This window comes from Musca domestica, unplaced genomic scaffold (genome assembly GCF_030504385.1).
Source record: "Musca domestica strain aabys unplaced genomic scaffold, Musca_domestica.polishedcontigs.V.1.1 6, whole genome shotgun sequence".
NCBI classification, from domain to species: Eukaryota; Metazoa; Arthropoda; class Insecta; order Diptera; family Muscidae; genus Musca; species Musca domestica.
The window spans coordinates 13619579-13644843 of record NW_026712363.1 but is presented as its reverse complement, the minus strand read 5'-3'; the positions used below and the strand labels follow the sequence as shown (position 1 = coordinate 13644843).

The following is a 25265-nucleotide window of genomic DNA, read 5'->3' as shown; positions in this document are numbered from 1 at the left end:
GCAGAGACAATTTTCTGTCTTAGGCTGTAGCATCCATTTCGAACTTCAAATACTAAATTTAAACAATTTCGATGAATATTGTCGCGACAGTCATCGAAATACCGAATATCAGAAGGTACCGTTATATGGGGGTTATGCGAAGACGTGGACCTGCAGAGACAATTTTCTGTCTTAGGCTGTAGCTTCCATTTCGAACTTCAAACTAAATTTAAACAATTCCGATGAATATTGTCGCAAAAATCATCAAAATACCGAATATCGGGAGGTACCGTTATATGGGGGCTATGCGAAGACGTGGACCTACATGGCCCATTTTCAATACCAAAAATCCTGCAGATATAGTATACATTTGAGTAAAATTTTATCAATCTACTTCAATTTGTTCGGAACCTAGAGTGATTTCCACAGACGGATAGACGGACGGACATCGCTAAATCGATATAGAATTTTATGCTGATCAAAAATATGTATACTTTGTATATTTCGAGGTCTTACCATGGTGGAGGGTATAAAAAAGAAAAAAAAAACTGTACAAATTGTACATTTTGAGTACTAAAAGGGTTGCTCGGACAAAATCCTCACGGATATACTCCCATTTGCAATTATAGTGATTATGTCGGGCTTTTTTTTTTGGTCATATGTCCGAAAATTTTCAGATATAATAATGGGAGAAATACTCTATTACCCCATTATTCTGGGTATTAAGATCTACAAACTACATTGTAGCCTACACTTTGTAGCCTTTCCAAAATAGTGTGTTGACATCCCGTGCAGTTCGAAAGCAATTGACTTGGAAATCAAAGGCCGGCTGCTTATAAAAGTTATAAAGTTTAGAAAAGTTATGTATCGCGTAGTTAATGCTTGACATACCCCAGAGGAGAAAATCTCAATCCCAGGCCTACACCCGGCTACTTATAAATGTTACTGAATTAGAAAAACTATGAATCGCGTACCCTGTGTAGGGCACACCCCAGAGATGGACATCTCAAACCCCGGATGTAGGAGTCTCTTTAATTTCATGATTTGTTTTCACTTATACCTCCGGAACTACAAGAGACATCAACACATTTGGCAGCATTTTGGAATACCGGGTATTACCCCACGAAAAAATTGCTTTGCTGTAATCAGGCTAAAAATGCCTACCCCACAATGGGGTTTATAACCGCAACCTTTTTAAACACAATCACTATTATTGTGTGAATTATATCCACAATTCATTATAAGGGTTATGACTAAAAAAATAAGGCCATAAACCCCATGATTGTAATGGGGACTATGTCCGTGATGATTAGGAAACGGCATCCTAAAAAGGTCTAACACGAATTTAAGGAGGAATTTTTGTTTACGAAGCAGCGAGCACTTGCTAGTCTCACAAAAAATAAAAAGTGCGGGCACAATCTAATATCTATATCAGACTTAGGCCAGAAGCGAGCATGAAAGATATCATTCCACTGTTTCTCATACTTCAATACCTCCCCATATTCGGTATTTTGATGATTTTAGCCTCGGATATTCGGTATCTTGACCATTATGTATGTATGTTATAAAGGAATTAGTTAATATTCAGTATTTCGATATTCGGTATTGTAATGATTTAAGCTACATGTTCGTAATGACAGATGTGACGTAAATCCCCCGAACACTAGAATTTCAGCACTCACAGACATATGTTTATATAAGTTACTTTCAAAATGGTGGAGGGTATTAAAAAATCGGTCCATCCGAGCTTAAATACTGTTTTGACTTTTTATACCCTCTACTATACATAGTAACGTAGTGGAACAAAGTATATATATATATTCTTGATCAGCGCAAAATTCTAAGACGATGTAGACCTGTCCGTCTGTTGTAATCACGCTACAATCAAAACTAATTAAGATAGGAAGCTAAAACTTTGCACAGATCTCTCTTTTGTCTGCAGGCAGGTCAAGTTCGAAGATTGACTATATCGGTCCACGATATCGTATATCCACCATATAACGGTATCCCCAATATTCAGTATTTTGATGATTTTACCCACATTTTTAAATGGTATTGTCTGAAAATCCACACTTGGAGTTCCTTGTGAGTACTTTATCTCCTGGTAGATAATTATCTATATAGATCGACGATATCGTATAGCCCCAGTAAAATGGTACCGGTATTTTGGTGATTTTAGACGCATTTATAAACGGAATTGTCTGAAATTCTGAAATTCAAGGAGTTACTTGTGAGTACTTTATCCCCTGAAAGGGATCTGTCTATATAGGTCCACAGTCTCGTATATCCCCCTATATATCGGTACCTTCCGATATTAGGTAGTTTAAAGATTTTAACAGAATTTCGTATGGATTTTATTTTTTGAAAATTTTCTAATTCGTTCCAAATGGTGGAGGGTATTCAAATTTCGACCCGCCGAACTTACTTTTTTTTACTTGTTCTTAATAGTTTCTGACTTAAAGACTTATATACAATATAATAGGTTCCTTCTGGTATTTTCTACAATAATTATGCCCACACAATTAAAGTTTAAGTACTTGAAGTTGTTCTTATAGTTATAAATTTTAAGGGATATATTGGACGTCTGGAATACTCTTTCTTTATGAGGTTGAATCGATTTACCAAACATATTATGTCCATCAGGCTTTTGTGTATATAGGAGTTATACGGTTATAATCGTAATTTATCAAAATTAAATATGTATACGCCACCTCTTTTTGAATGAAACCTTTTTTTACAATGTCATACAGCCCGTCGGTCTATTCAAATTGTTTGTTAGTACCACTTAGAAGCGGTGCCAAATTCAGACCTTACTCGAATGTATTGAAATTTGTCGAACTTTATATCTGCTAAATTTTTCTATCATATTGGAGCCTCAAAAAATTGGTGTCTACGAGTTGTGAAGGAGTTTTATCAGAAACAATCATAATGTCATAAAAGTAGTTCGTAACGTAGGCATGGAAGGCTTCCAAGAAGAAATTACACTACGCAAAATTATAGCGGGGAGTGTATATGATTAGGGCAGGGTAAGATGTTTAAATTTTGAAGCGTATTAATTATTTTTACCGATAGGTAATATCTTAAGATGAAATTATAAAAACATGAAATATAAGCCACATATTTAATACCTTGTATCAATAAATATTTTTAAATAATTTGTGGAATCGCAAAAAACAAATATTACTAATAAGACACAAAAACTTCCTCATGATATTCGTGAACTCATTCTCATGTGTTAGTTGTTGCTATTTCGTGTAAATGAACCTCTGTTGCTTTCATTTGAATTGTACCTTTTTGTTCCCTTTTTTTCTTCTTTACATGACATTCTGTTTATCCTACCTCACAAATGCCACAAAGACAACATTAGGTTTATGTTAATGTTTCTGTTCAGTTTCCGACCCTCCACCTTTGGTTACACACACACACATTGATGTGGAAAGTGACAGAGAGTGTTGCTAATTAAAAACCATAATGACTTGACTAATGAATGAATAAATGTCCTCTTTTTTGCCTTTCTAACACCTGGCATCAAAGATTACCATTAGCTATACAAATAGCTTTGAAATTGTTGCTCGTGTTTTTTTTTATTTTTGAGAAAAGCTACCTTAACTGAAAATTAAGTACTAAAAATAGTCTCACAATTCAAAAAGCTACAAAAGAACAAACATGATGCTGTCCTATTTAGTTTTCTGAATAGCAAAAAGAAGTTCTTTGATCTGCAGGTAACAAATGATAGGTGTTTTCAGGAAGTGTGATGTCTCTTTAATATTAAAAAGGGCAATAATTAAGAGAAAAATGTCTTTTGAAAGGAAAATTAAAAACAAATTAAATGGTTCGCAAGAAATTAAAGAAATAAAAAGAATTCAGTAGATACAATTTAGAAAGCTTCGGGGTTTTAAACGATCGGATACTTACTCAAAGCTAATTTAATCTAGATGGTAGACTCCGCTCAGTATATACAGGGTGATATGAAAAAACTGCAACTAAATTAAGACTGCTGTCATTTCTAAGCCACTCGACCAAAAGTTGTTAAAATTATTCTAGTGGCAGCTCATTACATTGTTTACAAGCGTACAAAGGCATTTTGGTGAGTTTTCCAGAAAAAACTTATTCTTGATGGAATTTAAGCGTGATAGTGCGATTTTTTTATAATTGGCTGGAAAACCACCAGTGATTATCGTTAGAGCACTCCAGAATTTAAGTGTGAATAAATCTTTTGTGTCTCGTACCATCGCTCGTTACCGTGATAGTGGTAGTGTAGCCCGACGTCAAGGAAGTGGACGGAAGAAAAAAGCAACATCAGAAGAAATGATTCGAAAAGTAAATAAGCGATTTGATCGAAACCCGCGTCACAGTGGCCGAAAAATGGCTCGTGAGCTGAACATATCGTAATATTCCATTCAGCAAATATTGAAAAATGAGCCCGGCTGAAGCCATTGAAGATCCAAAAAGTGCAAGAACTTACACCGCAACAGAAAGAAAATAGATTCAAAAGAGCTACATAGTTGCTTGGCCGAAAGTGGTGAACTGCCGAATCTGATTTTTTTCAATGAGAAAATATTCGTTGTCCAGCAGTTTGTAAACAAACAAAATTATCACATTTACTTGCCAAAGAGGTCAGCTGAAAATGTTGGCCACCAGAACTCAAGCGCCGGCATTGGTGATGGTATGGGTCGCCATAACAGCCAATGGTCGCTCTCCGCTTGTATTAATCGACTTTGGCATCAGAATAAATGCCGAATAGTATCACGAAAATATTCTGGAGTGTTTATTAAAGCCTTGGGCATGCAAACATTTTGTCCATTCGGACATTCCAACAGGACTCAGCACAAAATGAGGTTCCTCCCTTCATTTCCACCGCACAATGGCCAACAAAATCTTCGAATACCAATCCATTGGACTATTGCGTCTAGAGTATTTTGGAAAGCAAGTTTGACACTAAAAAATACTAAAGTGTCGATCACCTCAAGCAAGCGCTTCGCCGGGAATGGGCCAAAATCCCGCAGAGCAACATTCGTGCAGCATGTGACGGTTTCATTAGCCGTTTACAAAAAAATGTAAAAATGATGGCGTTTGACTTTGTTGCAGTTTTTATACACTCCACCGTACATAGTATTGAGTATATATTACTCCCTAAAAGAGAATTGTCTATATTGGTCCAGGATATCATGATTTTAATGATTTTAGGCACATTTTCCAATGAAATGGTCTGAAAATCCACACAAGTAGTTCCTTGTGAGTACTTTATCCCTTGGAAGATAAATACCTATATAGGTCCACGATATGGACCCATATAACGGTACCACCGATATTCGGTTTTTTAATGATTTTAGCCACATTTTCCGATGGAATTGTCTGAAATTCTTCACAAGGTGTTCTGTGTGAGCACTTTACCCCCAGACATAGTTTTGCCATATATCAGCACCTTCAGATATTAGGTATTTTAAAGTTTTTAACAGAATTTTTAATGGATTTTATGTTTATGTTTTTATTTATTATTATTATTTATTTATTTATTTATTTATTTATTTTTTTTTTTTTTGATATTGAAAGTTCGGCCCGGCCGACTATTTTATCTGTTTTATCTCACCCTGTATGTCTACCCCACCGCACAAAAAGGGTCCTAATATGAACTTTTAATTTTCCAATCAAATTGTACAAAAACAAAAAGTGCGGGCACAATCTAATATCTATATCAGACTTAGGCCAGAAGCGAGCATGAAAGATATCATTCCACTGTTTCTCATACTTCAATACCTCCCCATATTCGGTATTTTGATGATTTTAGCCTCGGATATTCGGTATCTTGACCATTATGTATGTATGTTATAAAGGAATTAGTTAATATTCAGTATTTCGATATTCGGTATTGTAATGATTTAAGCTACATGTTCGTAATGACAGATGTGACGTAAATCCCCCGAACACTAGAATTTCAGCACTCACAGACATATGTTTATATAAGTTACTTTCAAAATGGTGGAGGGTATTAAAAATCGGTCCATCCGAGCTTAAATACTGTTTTGACTTTTTATACCCTCTACTATACATAGTAACGTAGTGGAACAAAGTATATATATATATTCTTGATCAGCGCAAAATTCTAAGACGATGTAGACCTGTCCGTCTGTTGTAATCACGCTACAATCAAAACTAATTAAGATAGGAAGCTAAAACTTTGCACAGATCTCTCTTTTGTCTGCAGGCAGGTCAAGTTCGAAGATTGACTATATCGGTCCACGATATCGTATATCCACCATATAACGGTATCCCCAATATTCAGTATTTTGATGATTTTACCCACATTTTTAAATGGTATTGTCTGAAAATCCACACTTGGAGTTCCTTGTGAGTACTTTATCTCCTGGTAGATAATTATCTATATAGATCGACGATATCGTATAGCCCCAGTAAAATGGTACCGGTATTTTGGTGATTTTAGACGCATTTATAAACGGAATTGTCTGAAATTCTGAAATTCAAGGAGTTACTTGTGAGTACTTTATCCCCTGAAAGGGATCTGTCTATATAGGTCCACAGTCTCGTATATCCCCCTATATATCGGTACCTTCCGATATTAGGTAGTTTAAAGATTTTAACAGAATTTCGTATGGATTTTATTTTTTGAAAATTTTCTAATTCGTTCCAAATGGTGGAGGGTATTCAAATTTCGACCCGCCGAACTTACTTTTTTTTACTTGTTCTTAATAGTTTCTGACTTAAAGACTTATATACAATATAATAGGTTCCTTCTGGTATTTTCTACAATAATTATGCCCACACAATTAAAGTTTAAGTACTTGAAGTTGTTCTTATAGTTATAAATTTTAAGGGATATATTGGACGTCTGGAATACTCTTTCTTTATGAGGTTGAATCGATTTACCAAACATATTATGTCCATCAGGCTTTTGTGTATATAGGAGTTATACGGTTATAATCGTAATTTATCAAAATTAAATATGTATACGCCACCTCTTTTTGAATGAAACCTTTTTTTACAATGTCATACAGCCCGTCGGTCTATTCAAATTGTTTGTTAGTACCACTTAGAAGCGGTGCCAAATTCAGACCTTACTCGAATGTATTGAAATTTGTCGAACTTTATATCTGCTAAATTTTTCTATCATATTGGAGCCTCAAAAAATTGGTGTCTACGAGTTGTGAAGGAGTTTTATCAGAAAACAATCATAATGTCATAAAAGTAGTTCGTAACGTAGGCATGGAAGGCTTCCAAGAAGAAATTACACTACGCAAAATTATAGCGGGGAGTGTATATGATTAGGGCAGGGTAAGATGTTTAAATTTTGAAGCGTATTAATTATTTTTACCGATAGGTAATATCTTAAGATGAAATTATAAAAACATGAAATATAAGCCACATATTTAATACCTTGTATCAATAAATATTTTTAAATAATTTGTGGAATCGCAAAAAACAAATATTACTAATAAGACACAAAAACTTCCTCATGATATTCGTGAACTCATTCTCATGTGTTAGTTGTTGCTATTTCGTGTAAATGAACCTCTGTTGCTTTCATTTGAATTGTACCTTTTTGTTCCCTTTTTTTCTTCTTTACATGACATTCTGTTTATCCTACCTCACAAATGCCACAAAGACAACATTAGGTTTATGTTAATGTTTCTGTTCAGTTTCCGACCCTCCACCTTTGGTTACACACACACACATTGATGTGGAAAGTGACAGAGAGTGTTGCTAATTAAAAACCATAATGACTTGACTAATGAATGAATAAATGTCCTCTTTTTTGCCTTTCTAACACCTGGCATCAAAGATTACCATTAGCTATACAAATAGCTTTGAAATTGTTGCTCGTGTTTTTTTTTATTTTTGAGAAAAGCTACCTTAACTGAAAATTAAGTACTAAAAATAGTCTCACAATTCAAAAAGCTACAAAAGAACAAACATGATGCTGTCCTATTTAGTTTTCTGAATAGCAAAAAGAAGTTCTTTGATCTGCAGGTAACAAATGATAGGTGTTTTCAGGAAGTGTGATGTCTCTTTAATATTAAAAAGGGCAATAATTAAGAGAAAAATGTCTTTTGAAAGGAAAATTAAAAACAAATTAAATGGTTCGCAAGAAATTAAAGAAATAAAAAGAATTCAGTAGATACAATTTAGAAAGCTTCGGGGTTTTAAACGATCGGATACTTACTCAAAGCTAATTTAATCTAGATGGTAGACTCCGCTCAGTATATACAGGGTGATATGAAAAAACTGCAACTAAATTAAGACTGCTGTCATTTCTAAGCCACTCGACCAAAAGTTGTTAAAATTATTCTAGTGGCAGCTCATTACATTGTTTACAAGCGTACAAAGGCATTTTGGTGAGTTTTCCAGAAAAAACTTATTCTTGATGGAATTTAAGCGTGATAGTGCGATTTTTTTATAATTGGCTGGAAAACCACCAGTGATTATCGTTAGAGCACTCCAGAATTTAAGTGTGAATAAATCTTTTGTGTCTCGTACCATCGCTCGTTACCGTGATAGTGGTAGTGTAGCCCGACGTCAAGGAAGTGGACGGAAGAAAAAAGCAACATCAGAAGAAATGATTCGAAAAGTAAATAAGCGATTTGATCGAAACCCGCGTCACAGTGGCCGAAAAATGGCTCGTGAGCTGAACATATCGTAATATTCCATTCAGCAAATATTGAAAAATGAGCCCGGCTGAAGCCATTGAAGATCCAAAAAGTGCAAGAACTTACACCGCAACAGAAAGAAAATAGATTCAAAAGAGCTACATAGTTGCTTGGCCGAAAGTGGTGAACTGCCGAATCTGATTTTTTTCAATGAGAAAATATTCGTTGTCCAGCAGTTTGTAAACAAACAAAATTATCACATTTACTTGCCAAAGAGGTCAGCTGAAAATGTTGGCCACCAGAACTCAAGCGCCGGCATTGGTGATGGTATGGGTCGCCATAACAGCCAATGGTCGCTCTCCGCTTGTATTAATCGACTTTGGCATCAGAATAAATGCCGAATAGTATCACGAAAATATTCTGGAGTGTTTATTAAAGCCTTGGGCATGCAAACATTTTGTCCATTCGGACATTCCAACAGGACTCAGCACAAAATGAGGTTCCTCCCTTCATTTCCACCGCACAATGGCCAACAAAATCTTCGAATACCAATCCATTGGACTATTGCGTCTAGAGTATTTTGGAAAGCAAGTTTGACACTAAAAAATACTAAAGTGTCGATCACCTCAAGCAAGCGCTTCGCCGGGAATGGGCCAAAATCCCGCAGAGCAACATTCGTGCAGCATGTGACGGTTTCATTAGCCGTTTACAAAAAAATGTAAAAATGATGGCGTTTGACTTTGTTGCAGTTTTTATACACTCCACCGTACATAGTATTGAGTATATATTACTCCCTAAAAGAGAATTGTCTATATTGGTCCAGGATATCATGATTTTAATGATTTTAGGCACATTTTCCAATGAAATGGTCTGAAAATCCACACAAGTAGTTCCTTGTGAGTACTTTATCCCTTGGAAGATAAATACCTATATAGGTCCACGATATGGACCCATATAACGGTACCACCGATATTCGGTTTTTTAATGATTTTAGCCACATTTTCCGATGGAATTGTCTGAAATTCTTCACAAGGTGTTCTGTGTGAGCACTTTACCCCCAGACATAGTTTTGCCATATATCAGCACCTTCAGATATTAGGTATTTTAAAGTTTTTAACAGAATTTTTAATGGATTTTATGTTTATGTTTTTATTTATTATTATTATTTATTTATTTATTTATTTATTTATTTTTTTTTTTTTTGATATTGAAAGTTCGGCCCGGCCGACTATTTTATCTGTTTTATCTCACCCTGTATGTCTACCCCACCGCACAAAAAGGGTCCTAATATGAACTTTTAATTTTCCAATCAAATTGTACAAAACAAGTAGTACCATTTAGTACACTTCTTACACTTAATACCCATTGCCAAAACCACCTCCTTACATCAACCATACTTCTTCAACTTAATTCTTATACCAAATATTAAGATTTTAGCTCTATCCGTTTAAATAATACCAAGTGGCATCAAATGTAATGCTTTCATTTAAGGTTCGAATTTCCAAACAACTTTTGTAGCGACCCTCTTTCTAAAATCATATTCTATCCGTTGGCCCAATAGAGTGTTCTCAATACTGGGTACCTCTTAGTACCCTTCTAGTACTAATTTCGAAAAACCCAACTTTATCTCACCCCTACACAACAACATTGATCGGAATGTTGGTCTCCTCCTGTTTCTAGTTTCAATCGTTTAGCCTGGGCGATGATTAATCAGTCAGTCACTCATCACTCTATACCAATATATTTTTTAGTCGGAACTAAATCACATAATCCAAATTTCATCTTAATTGGGAGCTATAATTGTATATGTGCCTAATTCGAGTAATCTTGGGAGGTACTTCTAGGCTGTGCATAGTATCTTTTACAAAAAATTATTGTTAACAAAGGTCATAGTACGCCTCAGGAAGTTTGTAAATATGAAAGCGGACGAACGATATATTTGGGTGTTATAGATATATATATTTTTTTTTTATTTTCTACCAAAAATTTTTAAAGGTTCTTATGTGAATTTTGAAACTTTAATCTAAATATCCAATAATGTCACTAGTATTTGTTTAAAAAATACTTGGACAAATAGACCGATAAACGGTAACATATGCATGGACCGACATGGAAAGTGCCACAAATTTTTATGTAACAGCAAAAGCATGAAGACAAAAAGCGGTGTGTCTGGGAGTGAGTAGGGGTATTTAAATTAAAAAGGATTTTTTATGTTTATATTTTTACTTTTAAATGATTTTCCTCTTATGTTCATCCATTTTTTAACAACTATGATTGGGTAATAAAAACAAACAGCAAAATGAGAAGAAAATGATGAAAGCGAACAGGAGGAATACATAGTAATATTGTTAAAAGCGTCTGGCAAATGCATAAAAATAATGCTCGTTATATACACTTGGGGTACGGCAATTACACTTAAAAGCCTTCAGTTAACAACCGCCAACGAAAACAAACGCAAGTGGCCCAACTATGGCCGTTAGTATAACCCAACTAGCAGCAACAACAACACCAACTACTGTTAAATGGAGGTAGAAGACTCACAGCAGGAACACCAATTGTTGTAGTAGTTATAGTTGTTGTCTCACCACCAACCGTAGCAACATTTGTGGCCATTAACCAGCAAGGGGTATCTCGTCTGGACTGCTGCTACTCGTCGAGGGTTAGGAATTTCATTTTTCCTTTAGATCCCTCTGTCTCTGTCCTCTCAACACAATGAATATCCTGTAAACTTCATGTGTAATAGTTGAGTAAATTCCGTGAGTAAATTTACTAAGCCAAGAATTAAATTATTTGAGAGAAGCTAAAAATAAAGCTGTTTGTTGGCTTGGCAATAAATTGGGGAACGAAAAAAAGAAATTGGATATTAAAAGAACATTGGTGTTAAAATTGCAAAACGAAGAAGAAATTTAAGTTCTTTTCTTTGGCTATTTCGTAGTTTATGAGGCGTACAACATTTGTTAACCATTATCTTAAATTGTTATTTTTTTCTAGAATGGTAATAAAAATACGAAGTCTCTCGAAAAATGATTATTTCAGCTTGGGCTAAGATTATGTGAATTGAATTGGATGGTTGGTTTCGAAATTAATAAAAAAAACTCCTTGGAAATTATTGGTATGAATAAATGGAAAGCTTTTTCTAATTCACTCGAAAATGAATACGATAGGAAGATAATCACTCGACTTCGATTTTTCGAATCAGAATCTTTGGCTGCTTTAATGAATAAATATTATTAAAATAACAAAATTACAAAATGAGTACGAATTTTGTGTCACTCTGTTTTGTGAGATTTAGAATAAAACATATGTTGAAATTGAGTAAATTCTTTTTTGTGTGTAGAATTCAGGCAAAATCGTATCCACTTTCCATTTTTTCGAGTTCTTCCTTCTTGTCATCTTTCATTTAAATAATAATTTCAAAATTATAAAAACGACTATGAAATCTTCCTAATTACTCATGCATCCTTAAGATATTCAGTTTAAGATTTCAAGACATTTTTTATATTATTCTTTTATTTTTACATGATTGTGATTTTACAAAATTGTTTCAGTTACAGAAAATCAAGGGAGAAAAATTTCCTTTGCTTAGAATGAAAATTGTGTTTTTTTTTTTTTTTGATTTGTGATAGGGTAAGTGTACCAGTAGTCGGCACTTTTAGAATTTTCAATGTTTCAATCTTTCAACATTCTGAGTGAATTGTCAATCAATTGCAGAAAAATAAAGTTGTTCAGATTCCAAATTTTGTTTAGTTTTCGAAATAATAAACAGCAATTGAATTTGTTTTTATTAAATTGGCAAAATTTGCAATTTTACTAAAATAGTAGTTTTTTTTTGCCAGTCGGCACCATTTTCCAATGCTCGGCATGTCTATTTGCCAGTAGTCGGCATATAGTATTTCAGTAAAAAAAAAGTATTATTTTGTATTTTTTGTATTTCTAATAGTATAAAACAATGCTATATTACTAATTCACAGTTCAATTAATTAATTTCTAAACTAAATATAGGTAGAGAATCAAGAATAGTATGGTTACCTTCAGTAACGTATGGATTTTCAATTAAAATAAAAATGAGATTAAATAAAAAAGAAAAAAATACCTTTCTTATATTTGGAATTTGTGAATTGATCTCTTTCCTTTCTTCAAAAATGCCACCGCTATCTAAAACGTCAAATCGCTGATTTAAAAAACCTACTTAATTAAGAAAAGTTGGTCAAAAAGCACAAATAAAAACAACTGCAGACACAAAAATATTTTTTTATTTATGTAGTTTTTGGATAAATGTTTAATAGTTTTCTCAAGGTTTGGTGAAATTGTTCAAAAATTATATTTTTCTAGTAATCGGCAACCCCTGCCGACTACTGGCAAATCTCTTTTTTTCTGTTCCTAATATAGAAGAAAAATGCTTGATTTGTAAATATTTTAAATTATAAAATGATCTTTAGACTGTTATTTACTTTAATAAAATATTTCTGATTCCAAAAGTATTACATTTAATTTACTTAAATCGACCACTAATTTTTTCTTTAGAAACAAGCACTATCGCATGCGTTGGAAGACACTCACTGACGAAAACCGTTATTCTCTCGTAATAAATGATCGGAGCTATTTTTTTTTTTAAAGAAAGAGAGCAGAGAACACTGTTGACGTTTTTTGCAATTATTTCATTATTTGGTCAATTCTATTCTTACTTATTTAAATTTAAATTTCAAAACTGCCGACTACTGGGACATGCCGACCTTAGGCGCACTTGCCCTACATTGAATAAGTAGAAGTTAAACTATCAACTAAGAATTCAAAATGGTACATTAGTTCGGTAGGAAATCTCGGCCGAAACCCTCAAAAAATCGTAAATCAGGACATACATATAAATAGGTCCTATACGAAAACCTGAACTTGCATTGAATATTTTTTTCGATGAATCAATTTGGCTGGAAATTGAGTCTGAGTTGAGACTTCCACAATACACAAAATCAAGATGACGGTCACACTTCATGCGAGATGAATTACCTTTAAAAATGACCTACATTGGTACTAAATTTTGTAACATTGGTATTTTTATATCTTACAACACTGTGTGTTGGGGTTATTATAAGTTTGATAGGGCCAAAAATTATGTAACAACTCGAAATATTGGTTTCCAACATAGGGAAGTGTACAGGGTGAGATGAAAAAAACTGCAACCAACTTCAGACTGCTGTCATTTCTAAGCCACTCATCCAAAACCTGTTAAAATTATTCCAGTTACAGCTTATTGTACAAAAGCATTTTAGTAAGAATTTTCCAGAAAAAAAAATTATTCGTGATAGTGTGATTTCTTTATATTTGGCTGGAAAACCATAAGTGGTTATCGATACAGCACTCCAGCATTTATATGTGAATAAATCTTTGGTGTCTCGTACCATCGCTCCATTCGGCAAATATTGAAAAATGAGCTCGGGGTAATTTCATTGCAATTCCAAAAAGTGCAAGAACTTACACCGCAACAAAAAGAAAAAAGACTCATAAGAGCTAAAGAGTTGCTTCGCTTGCCCGAAAGTGGTGAACTGCCGAATTTGGTATTCTCCGAAGAGAAAACATTCGTTGTTCAGCAGTTTGTAAACAAACAAAATGGTCGTGTTTATTTGCCAAAGAAGTCAGCTGAAAATGTGCACCTTCGGTTGGCCACCAAAACTCAAGCGCCGGCCATGGTGATGGTGTGGGCCGCCATAATAGCCGATGGTCGCTATCCGCTCGTATTAATCCACCGTGGCATCAGAATAAATGCCGATTGTTATCGCGAAAATATTTTGGAGGGTGTATTAATGCCTTGGGCACGCAAACGTTTTGGACGCAGACTTTGGACATTCCAACAGGACTTAGCACGCGCCACCCAAGAATTGTTAAAAAATTAGGTTCTTCGCTTTATTTGGCCACCAAAACCTGCGCACAATGGCCACCAAAACCTGCGGATACCAATCCGTGCGACTATTGTGTCTGGAGTAATTTGGAAAGCAAGGTTGGCACTAAATAATACCAAAGTGTCGATCACCTCAAGCAAGCGCTTCGCCAGAAATGGGCCAAAATACCGCAGAGTAACATTCGTTCAGCGTGTGACATTGGCCGTTTGAAGGCCATAATTCGTGCCAGAGTTGACCAATTCGAATAAATCTAAACTTATTCTAAAATTTGATATTATTTCCGACATTTTTCGCTTGCATTCAATAAAACTAAAAAAAAAATGAAAATTATGCCGTTTGACTTTGTTGCAGTTTTTTTTTATCTCATCCTGTATATGGGAGCTATATCAAAATCTTAGCCGATTTCAATGTTATTTATCAAAATTATTTTTGTGCCAAATTCCGTTACACTGTCCAAACGTGAAGCCTTTATCTGTAATCGATCAAAAGATATGTGGATACAAAATTTTTTGGATGCACCTCAGGTTTTGATGTTATATTCCCAGTTCCAAGTGAAATTTCAAAAATGTATATAACTTATATTGCTTTCAGCCAATTCTGTAGTATATTTAAAAGTTTGCAGACAAATGTGTTTAGTGGTTGTTGAATCTATAATTTATTGTAAGAATCGCTATATAGTTGTCCGATTTCGCTCAAATATTGCGCATTTCAATATTTGGAGAATAGGTCAGATGAGCAAAGGGAAGAAAAGGTCATATATCCGATGTGATCCGATGTGAAAATATGGTTTATCGGCCCATTTCTTTCTGGTTCTTCCCTCAAAAGAGGTACATTTTTTCAATAAATATAAGATTGATTAAATACAAAATTATTAACCCATGTTCTCAAACGAAGACCAAATTTGGTCCGTGGCATTATTTTTATTAGACTTATGTCAAGAGCGAACTATTTGTCTTACCTCTCCTTAAAATTCAAAACTGTCCACATGAAAATATGTTGGTTTCAGATATATTGATAATAATTATTAGATTATTCCACCGTATTCCAAACTCTCAAAAAATAGATATATAAATATATGGTGAAATGCGGAGGACAATTAAAATAGGGGGCATGGCATTAAAATACTTGTACATACTTAAAGATGTCATTTACAATCACTATCTTGAATAACTTTATAATAGAGAGAATACGCCAATATTTTATGGAAACTACTTCGTGTAAAAAGGACCAAAATCAAATCAACGATACTCTAGAAACATAGAAAAAGTTTAATACTTACTGGCTATATGTTCATTATGAAAGGCCAACATTGTTGTTTTTGCGTAGTAAATTTGTTGTAGTTTGCTTGTGGTAACACTATTTGTAGTTGGTGTTGATATATTAATATTTTTATAACTTTTTTTAGAAATTAATTATTTTTTTATTGCACAGATAAGGATAAACCGAACACACGCTTTCACACAATAGAGAGACTCACACACACACACACAAAGACACAGATAGAGAACGCAAAATACGCAGATGTTGTTAAAGATTTATGATAATTTTTGGACATTTACATTCGTTTACACAAAACCGAACCGAACAGCAACACCTGCAAAGAAATGGAGAGAGAGAAGAAAGGATAAAAATGTGAAACAGATTTGTAGGCAAAAAAAACTTTCAAAATTGTTTTCTTTTTTCTATGGAAAGCAAATAAGGTAGATGTTGTTCGAATGAAACAAAATGTTTTTGCTATTTTTTTTTTCGTTTTGTTTAATACTTTTGGCTGACTTCTAGTTGAACTATTTTTTGGCTGTTTTTGTTTATGCTTTTTTGTAGCCTGTTTATACATTTTGAATAATGCGTCTGGATATGCTTTATGTCAACACTGCAACAACTGCTGCCAGTGACGACGTTGTCCTTGTCGCAGCACAACAACGGCTTGTGTTGCTAGACAAATGAACGTTATAAAATATGTTGTATTCTGCCGGCTGGCACAAGTTTGCCAAGTGTAATATATTATGCAAAATTTGTATACTCTTATGTGAAACAGTAATGACTATATGTTTCAAAATGTTTGTGCTTTTGTTGTTGTTTCTTACTATAGTGAAGGTGGTAGTACATAAATCCGCAGTTAAAGTTCGTCACATAGTTTTTAAAGTTTTATGAAGGGGATTTTTATCTTATGTCAAATGTTAGATTTAACAAGTATAAAAATAATGTCAGATACGGATTCACTGACCCCTCAGCACAACTGGATATAGGCTCACTGAGCCCATAGTTCAAAAACTGTCTCAGATGGAATATATATTAAATCATCTTATTATGGACTCTCCCAGTTCGTTTACTAACAACAGACTAACTGGCTTATAAAACTGATCAATGGAAAAACCAGTAAAGAAAGTAAAGTTTTTATGGCAGAATTCAATCTTTTTTTAAATCTTTTTTATTCATTTTAAATTTCAATACAATTATACACCCTATGATTATAATTGTAATTTAAAATTCAAAGGACTAAATATGCCGAAGCATTTGTATCTTTTAAGTTCGGACTTGTATTGCCTATTTGATGCAAGATTAATTTAAAATCAGATAAAAATATATATGGGAGCTATATGCAAATCTGAACCGATCTCGATAAAATTTGGCAAAGATTTTTCTGAGCTGTATTTGACATATTTCCCTGAATATTGTTGTTACGGAGTGCATATTACGGCTGTGGGTATCCCATACAACAAATCGGATGAACAATATATATGGGAGCTATAGGCATATCTGAACCGATTTCGATCAAATTTGGCATACTACCTTCTAGACTCAATTCGGTCGTATGTGCCAAATTCCATCCGATTTGTTTGGTGTACAATAAAAAGTAAATCGGACGATGTTATGTGTGGGAGCTATATCCAAATCTGAACCGATCTCGATAAAATTTAGCAAAGGTATTTCTGAGCTGCATTTGATATATTTCCCCAAATATTGTTGTTACAGAGTGCATATTACAGCTACGGAGGACAAAAATAACAATTCGGATGAACAATATATATGGCAGCTATAGCTATATCTGAACCGATTTCGATCAAATTTGGCATACTTATTTTCAGGCCTGTATGTGCAAAATTCCATACAATTGGGCTGATACATTCCATATGTTTGGTGCACAATAAAGGGCAAATCGGACGATGATATATATGGGAGCTATATCTAAATTTTTACCGATTATCTCCAATTTAAAAAGGGTTCGTCCTTGGGTTATGGTTCGTTGTTTGGAAAGTTTCATCTCAATCGGATAATAAATGCGACCTGCATTTTGTTCACAAGAATACATGGATAGACGGACGGACGGACTGGCATGCATAAATCAACTCAGAAAGTGATTCTACACGCAGAGAAGGATTATGGTTGCAGCAACTATATTCGAAGAGCATAATGTTATGGTAGGGATATGGCTGCAGCAAACATAGTACCTGGTTGAAGCAACCATAGTACATACATAACATTTTTGGCATAAAATTTAAAATTTTAACAATATAATGGTCACCGTAAAAATAATTATTGTTCTCTTTCAAAAACACTGTGGTTCCCAACTAACCATGTAATGGTTGTTCCCAACCATTTATTGTTCTTCAACTAATCATACCATGGTCATGGGAAACCATACTGTGGTTTCAGTATAAACATAATATTTTTCAAAATAATCATAGTATGGTCCTAGTTTATAATATTATGGTAGATAAACAATCGTACTATGGCTACAAAGTAACCATGTTATAGTTCAATGTAACCATACTGTCTAACCATGTTATAATACAGGTAAACGTAATATGGTTACATGCATTAAAGTACCTGTGAATAAAATGCATTATTTATTTAAAATATATTTTATTTTATTATATAAAATACATACATTGTACGTCAAATCAATTCAATAACTTATTTTCTTTAGATACAGAAACATACATACTGTCTGTTTGTGGTTTTATTTATAATAAATTCCATTGAAGTCTTTGCAATTTTAATGCGGTCCTTATTTTCCAACGTTTTAACATTTAAGAATTGGTTAACATCATGGATTGCGCTAATTTCCTAAAGAAATATATTGTTGAAATATAGGAACTCACTATTTCTACTATATTTAATAAGAATATGTACTAAAGTACTTAAAATGAAAATCATATTTAAAGAAAAGACTTACCTGCTTTGATGGAAGACTTTGCAAATTGTCCACACTGGTGAAAACAATTATGTCTTGGGAGGAATTTAAAAATGTTTCTTCTCCAATGCAGGATATTGCTTGATGAGCAGCTGCGAAATGTTCTGCTGATGGCGAATCTATAGATTCACTTTCAAATGCAGAGTCCGTATTGGATACACAAACGTCAATACCTGAGAAAATTAGAAGTAAGAAAATATAAAATTCTACAATTAAAAATAAATTTGTTTCTTTTAATTAATACTTACTTGACAGCTTAATGTCTAGAATAAAATCAGTAGATCCAATAAACTGTTTAACAAAATCCGAAAATGGCTTGGTTTTATCTTGAAACCTTTACATTAACATATCCTAAACTGTAGCTTTTTCGAACTGCAATAAAAACAAACAAACATAATTACATAAATAAACATCAAAATTGTTTGCACACTTTGTGTTTGTTTTATCAAATTTCTTATATTTACCTTCATCTAGGAACAATTGGTAATTGTTATCTCCGTCAAATGTTACACAAATTATTTCTTTTTGTCATCAAAAAAAATTTTATAAATTTTAAACCTTTCATTTTTTGATTTTGTTAGACGCACAACTTTCTCGCACAAACAGAACAGAACAATTGACGTAAATTCAGTTCTTTTTTGGCAAGCAAAAAAAAAAAAAAAAAATATTTAACGGGACTCTCACCAAGAAATGCGTATGTATGCATGTATGTTTGAAAATGCAGAATTATTTGTTGACAACAAACATAACATGGTTGCCATAAAAATATCGTTATTAATTTCAAAAATGATATTATTGCATTCCAATGCATACACAAAATATGCATGAAAATACAACAACATAGTGTATTGTAGGAAACATGTTATGATTGCATAAAAAATCTTATTGTTGTCACCGAATTACATTGTCGGGATATTTAATAGAAAATCAGACATTTTGTAAGAAATGCAAACATTTTCTGAATTTCTATAATTTAGATTTTCTTAAACTAATATATGTATATATTACATTAAAGTGTAGGATGACACATATAAAAGTTAAACTAAAAACTATGAAAAACACTTTTATTTCACAATACCCGTTTATTTATAAACTAGTACGAACGACTTCGAATGTTGCCGAATATGAACTGAAGAAAGCATCGTGGGAGCTTTACAGCAACATACGAAATGACAATGTTATTATTCCATCTAATCATGTCATGTTTAATGTTAGTAAGATTCTGATAATTACATTATGGATAAAAAAATCGACCATAGTATTATTGCTTACAACTATGTAAATGGTATGTAACCATAAAATATTTTATTAATGTAAACAATTATTGTATCAGCAACTATTAAATAGTTCCTCTGATAATTGTATGATTGTTCAAAGCAACCATACTGCAGATTTTTTAATGAAAAACATTTTTGCTACAAAATATTGATCAGGTTTTTATTGTGAAAATAATGATGTGGTTGAAACCAATAAAAACATGTTTGAGGGAACAATTGTATGATTGTAGCAAATATTTAGTGATTGCAGTGAAAATGTTCAACTATATTTTTTCTCTGCGTGTATGCAGATCATCAAAGGGAACTATGGGTCTATCTCGTTTCCTTTTGCCTGTTAAAAACAAATGCACAAATACATAATACCCTGTGGTGTAGGGTATAGAAATATATATCCTCAGGCATATAACTATCATTTAAAGGGCCAAAATATGTCACATTTCTTTGGACGAAATCCATTTCAGGATTTTTAAAGGTAGTTGAGCCACTTGCGTCTCCTCGTTCGGCTGTTGACCACTACCTTCTACAAAAATATCAACATTTGGCTCCACCCGAAAGAGAAACATTATAAAATATCCATTAACAAATGACCTTTGCTTAAATACGTTAAAAATTTCATAAAACAAGTAAGAAAAGGTCGGGACGTTAAGACTATATAACACCCTACAACACTATGCATATTTAGTAGAGCTCCTGTAACAAAAGAGTTTATTTGATGTAGTTCATACCACCTATCAACATTTGGCTTTAGAGAAGTCATAATTTGGTTTTAGAGGGGACTAATATATGGGAGGCATATCCAATTCTGAATCGATTTTCTCTACATTTGACTAAGAAATTTTAATCTTTTATACCAAATAACATTGCTATAGAGCGCATGATATAACTTCGAGAAGGATTATATTAAAATGAGTTAAAAAGTATCAATCGGTTCTGCCGACAGTCATTGTACTATTATTTGAATATATATTGTCTTCTGTTATGATTATTCAAACTGTGTGGGTTCTAAGGGAATGGAGCGGGTTCTGAGGGAATGGGCCAATATTGCCTATTTCGTATTTGACCTAAAAATTACGACATAAATATTCACTTCACTTTACATAACAGATCTGATAATTTTTAGAAAATGTTAATATGTGTGTAAGGTAACAGGTATAGTCGACGGAAATATTTCATTTGCATGCTTCATCAAATCCACACAAAATTTATAAGAAATCATAATTTACATATTCATATCAGGGTTCTTGTTGAGAGAAACATTTAGATATAGCAAGTTTGTTAAAAATCGCTGACTTGTTTCGCAAGTTATGACAGGTAGAAATATTGAAAATTGTAACCCTTTGTGGGCGAGATACAAGTATGTGTGAATTTTGAGGCGAGGTGGATGCTTATTTCGCTTTCTTTGAACGTTTTGTTTTAAAAAATCTTGAACCCTATGTTGGCAGGTATCAAAAGAAATGGTCTGATCTCTACCATCATTATAACAGATCTTGTGTTGATGGAAATATTGAGATGTACCAAGTCTGGAATGGAATCGGATGTTAATTTCGTTTTTATGAGCTTCATTGATATTCACAATTTTGAACCTTTGTGGGAGAGGTCCCAGAAGGAGTGGATCGAAATACCCCATCATTACAACAGATCTTGTGTTAGTGGAAATAATGGGATGTGTGGAATATAAAAAGAACCTAATGCTTATATCGCGTTTTATGACCTTCATGGATAATCAAAATGTTGACCCTTTGTAGGGGAGGTACCCGAAGGAATGGTCTGATCTCTACCGTTTTTATAACAGATCCTGTGTTGATGGAAATATTCAGATGTGTCCATCTAAATAGAATCGGATGTAAATTTTGCGTTTTATGAGCTTTAAGGATATTCAAAATTTCGACCTTTTGTGGGGGAAGTACCAGAAGGAGTGGACCGATATATTCCATCTTAACACCAGATCTTGATTTTATAAAAATATTGGGATGTGTGCAATTTTAAAGGCATTTGGATTCTAACATCACATTTTATAAGAGTTATAATTATTCAAAATTTTGACCTATTGTGGAAGAGGCACTTGATGGAGTAAACTGATATTATCCCTTGCTGCACCTGACTGAGAACTGAGGCAAATGTCAGGATTTGCAAAGTTGGAGCAAAATCGGATCATAGCTTCTCTTTCTGTGCAGAAAAAGATTTTTTTTTGAACATTTTGACCTTTTGGGGAGACGTACCTTAAGGAGTAGACCGATATATTCCATCTTAACATCAGACCTTGGGTTAATATAGATATTGGGATGTGTGAAATTTGAAGACAATCGGACTCTTACAGCACATTTTATAAGAGTTATTATAATAATTTAAAATTTTACCCTTTGTGGGGGAGGTACTTGATAGAGTGGACCGATATTATCCATTTTTGAATTTTACCTAGAACTGACGCAAGTATTAGCAAAGTTGGAGCAAAATCGCATTATCGGTTATCTTTCTGTGCAGAAAATATATATTTTGAAAATTTCGATCTTTTGTGGGGGAGGTACCAGAAAGAGTGGACCAATATTGAGCATCTCCGAACTCGATCTAAGTTTTACAAAAATATTACGATGGTTGACAGACAGACGGACGGACGGACATCGCGGGATCGACTACAAATGTCCTGAAACGGATTTGGTCCAAAGAGACCTAGGGTCTAAAACTGTTTTTTTTCGACAAGGTACGTTTTGACCCTATCAAATGATATATACCCTCTCTAGCCCTATGGCTGAAGGTATAACAATATATATCGGAGCCGAGTTCCACAAAATGGAAACGTTCGTGCCGAAATTTACTCCATTTGCAATGATATTAGCCATTTGTTGCACAATAAACCTGAAATCGGATTAAGGATATATATGGGAGCTATATTCAAATCTTAGCCGTTCTTGATAAAATTCGCAAGGTTATTCCCGAGCTCTATATATTATCTGTTACCAAATATCATTGTTGTGGAATATATGTTACGAATATGAGGGACTTGAACACCAAATCGGATGAAACATTTATATGCTTTATCTGAACCGATTTTCTCCGAATTCAATATTCTTGCTTTTATACTGAATTCGGTCGGATGTACCAAAATTTGGAAGGATATTGACCATTTGGTGCACATTTTACACGAAAGCTTATCTAAATCTGACGGAAGGACGGACTGGCATGCATAAATCGACTCAGAAAGTGATTCTATGAAGATCCTCAAAAGTAACTATGGATCTATCTTGCTTCCTTCTCCCTGTTAAAAACAAATGCACACAGACATAATACCCTTACCACTATGTGGTGTAGGGTATAAAAACTAGTGTCGTGTTATTTTTCTTAGAACCAGACTAATTTGTTCAGCTTCGTCGTAGGAGTCCTGATGTTTACAGAGTGTGTGCAAAAATGCCACCTCTGGCCTAAAATATTTTCAATCAATAGAATAGATGAAGTAATAAATGTGAGAGTATAATTGTTAATATAAATTATTCATTTACGCAATATAACATCAAAATATTAATATACTGAATATTATAAAATTCACAAGACTACCACGATGTAGCATAAAAATTTTATTATAATAATTAAATACCTTTTACACTTTTATAACTTACGACTCTAAAGCTAAAAGTTATATATATACATTTGGGTATAGTGAAGAGAGGAAAAAAACTTCATTGGCATAATTAATTGAGTTCTTGTGCAAATAAATTTTAATAAACATGAAATATCCATTAGCCTTAAAACCCCTTTTTATGGTAAACCTTTTGTGAATTCAACCATAAAATGGTGCTGGAAATGAACGTAACAAAATTTTATAGTCCCTTACCTCTGTTCATTATCTAGCCATGTGAGGGGGTGAAGATAATTCTACTTCTATTTTAAAATCCAAATCCCAAAATTTAGTGTTTGCTACTTCCTTCTACTTCACTTTTAATTTAAACATTTAAAATGTCATCATTAGAGAGCTCAACATCATTTGTGTTCAAATATTTTCAGTTGAAATTCGTTTGCTTTGCTCGAATTCTGGTCTGGCACTCAAGAGCCCTGAACATTCCAAAAGTTGGTACCATTTCAAATGACCACCACCGTCACTTTGTGGAAAAAGGTAAAAGGCCTACATTTAGTCGGTTGAGAAAATAAAACACTCAGCCAGTTCTGTTTTGTTTTTTTTTTTCTGAGGCCATAAACAAGAACAAGTGGAACAACGGCAGCAACAACAGTAACATTTTACTCTCTTATCCGAAATACAAGTAGTCTTGGTTTGCTTTTGTTGTTTCTAAGCATAAGCATTTGCCCTCCAAATTGTTGGGTTAGAACTGCTACTGCTGCTGGCCGCTTATCGTTGAAGTGTGGGCTTTCAGCAGATCCTCTGTCCTCTTTGTAAAATTTATGTGGGTGTGTTAGTGTGCAGACCTTTGGGAAGCCCAAAAGAGCCGTACAAATGATAATTGTACGTGTTTATGTTTCAGGCCTTGGAAAATCCTTAAAACTGTTGGTTGATGTCTGAATACGGTTAAAGTATTTGTGTGTGTTTGTGTGTGTGTACCTTCGGTGTATTTGTTGAGGTTTACTTAAGGTAAACTTTTTCTCTGTTGAACTTTTGTTTTTTTTCATTTATTTTACTTCGGCAAGAGGGTGTAAACAAAAGTCTGTGTATTGAGTATTACAAATGCACTGCAGCTTTACCATTCTGTCCAGTCCGAGAAATTCAACCGAAAAAACAATAGAATTTGCAATTAGGCTTGACTGGTTAGTAGAATTTTTATTTATTTGGTTTTTGCTTTTATTTTAGCTTTTGTGAAAAATCGATAAACATTCTCAGTTGAGATGTTGTTTTGTTTTTCCCATGGAAGGTTATATGATTATTCATTCAGTCCAAGCATTGGAATAAAAGTGATTCTTTATAGGGATACAAAACACAAAAAAATAGTTAGGAAGTCTCATCTATAAACTTATTACTAATTACTAAACTTATTACTAATATTTGAAATAAAATTCTGACGTTTTGGATAGAACAAGTCATTATGGGGATGCCAATATCAAAGAGTCGAGGCTGGCTAGGGTTCTGATATGTACTAGATAAATGGGGGTTTGGCGAAATATAAAGCGATATAATCCACTATACGTACGAGTCTTAGATTACTTCATTAGTTAAAAAAGAGCCATGACGGTCCACTTTTAGGAATAGTTCCTTTATAAAGCAAACACCGATTTCAAATATTTTTTACATTTTAGTTATATTTTTCATTTAATTAGTCGAATTTTGATATTTTGAGCTCCTATTATTTACTAGCCATATGACTACATCGGGTTTATA

At 33.6% G+C, this 25265-nt stretch overlaps 1 protein-coding gene across 1 annotated transcript in view; it reads right to left on the bottom strand.

The window, feature by feature from the left end:
* Positions 1-25265, bottom strand: part of LOC109611688 (uncharacterized) — a 400312-nt gene that overhangs the window by 97948 nt on the left and 277099 nt on the right. The window contains exon 2 of the mRNA XM_059129259.1: positions 15756-16070. Within this exon, the coding sequence (XP_058985242.1) occupies positions 15756-15786 (31 nt within the window). The 5' untranslated portion in view covers positions 15787-16070. The remainder of the gene's footprint in view (positions 1-15755; positions 16071-25265) is intronic.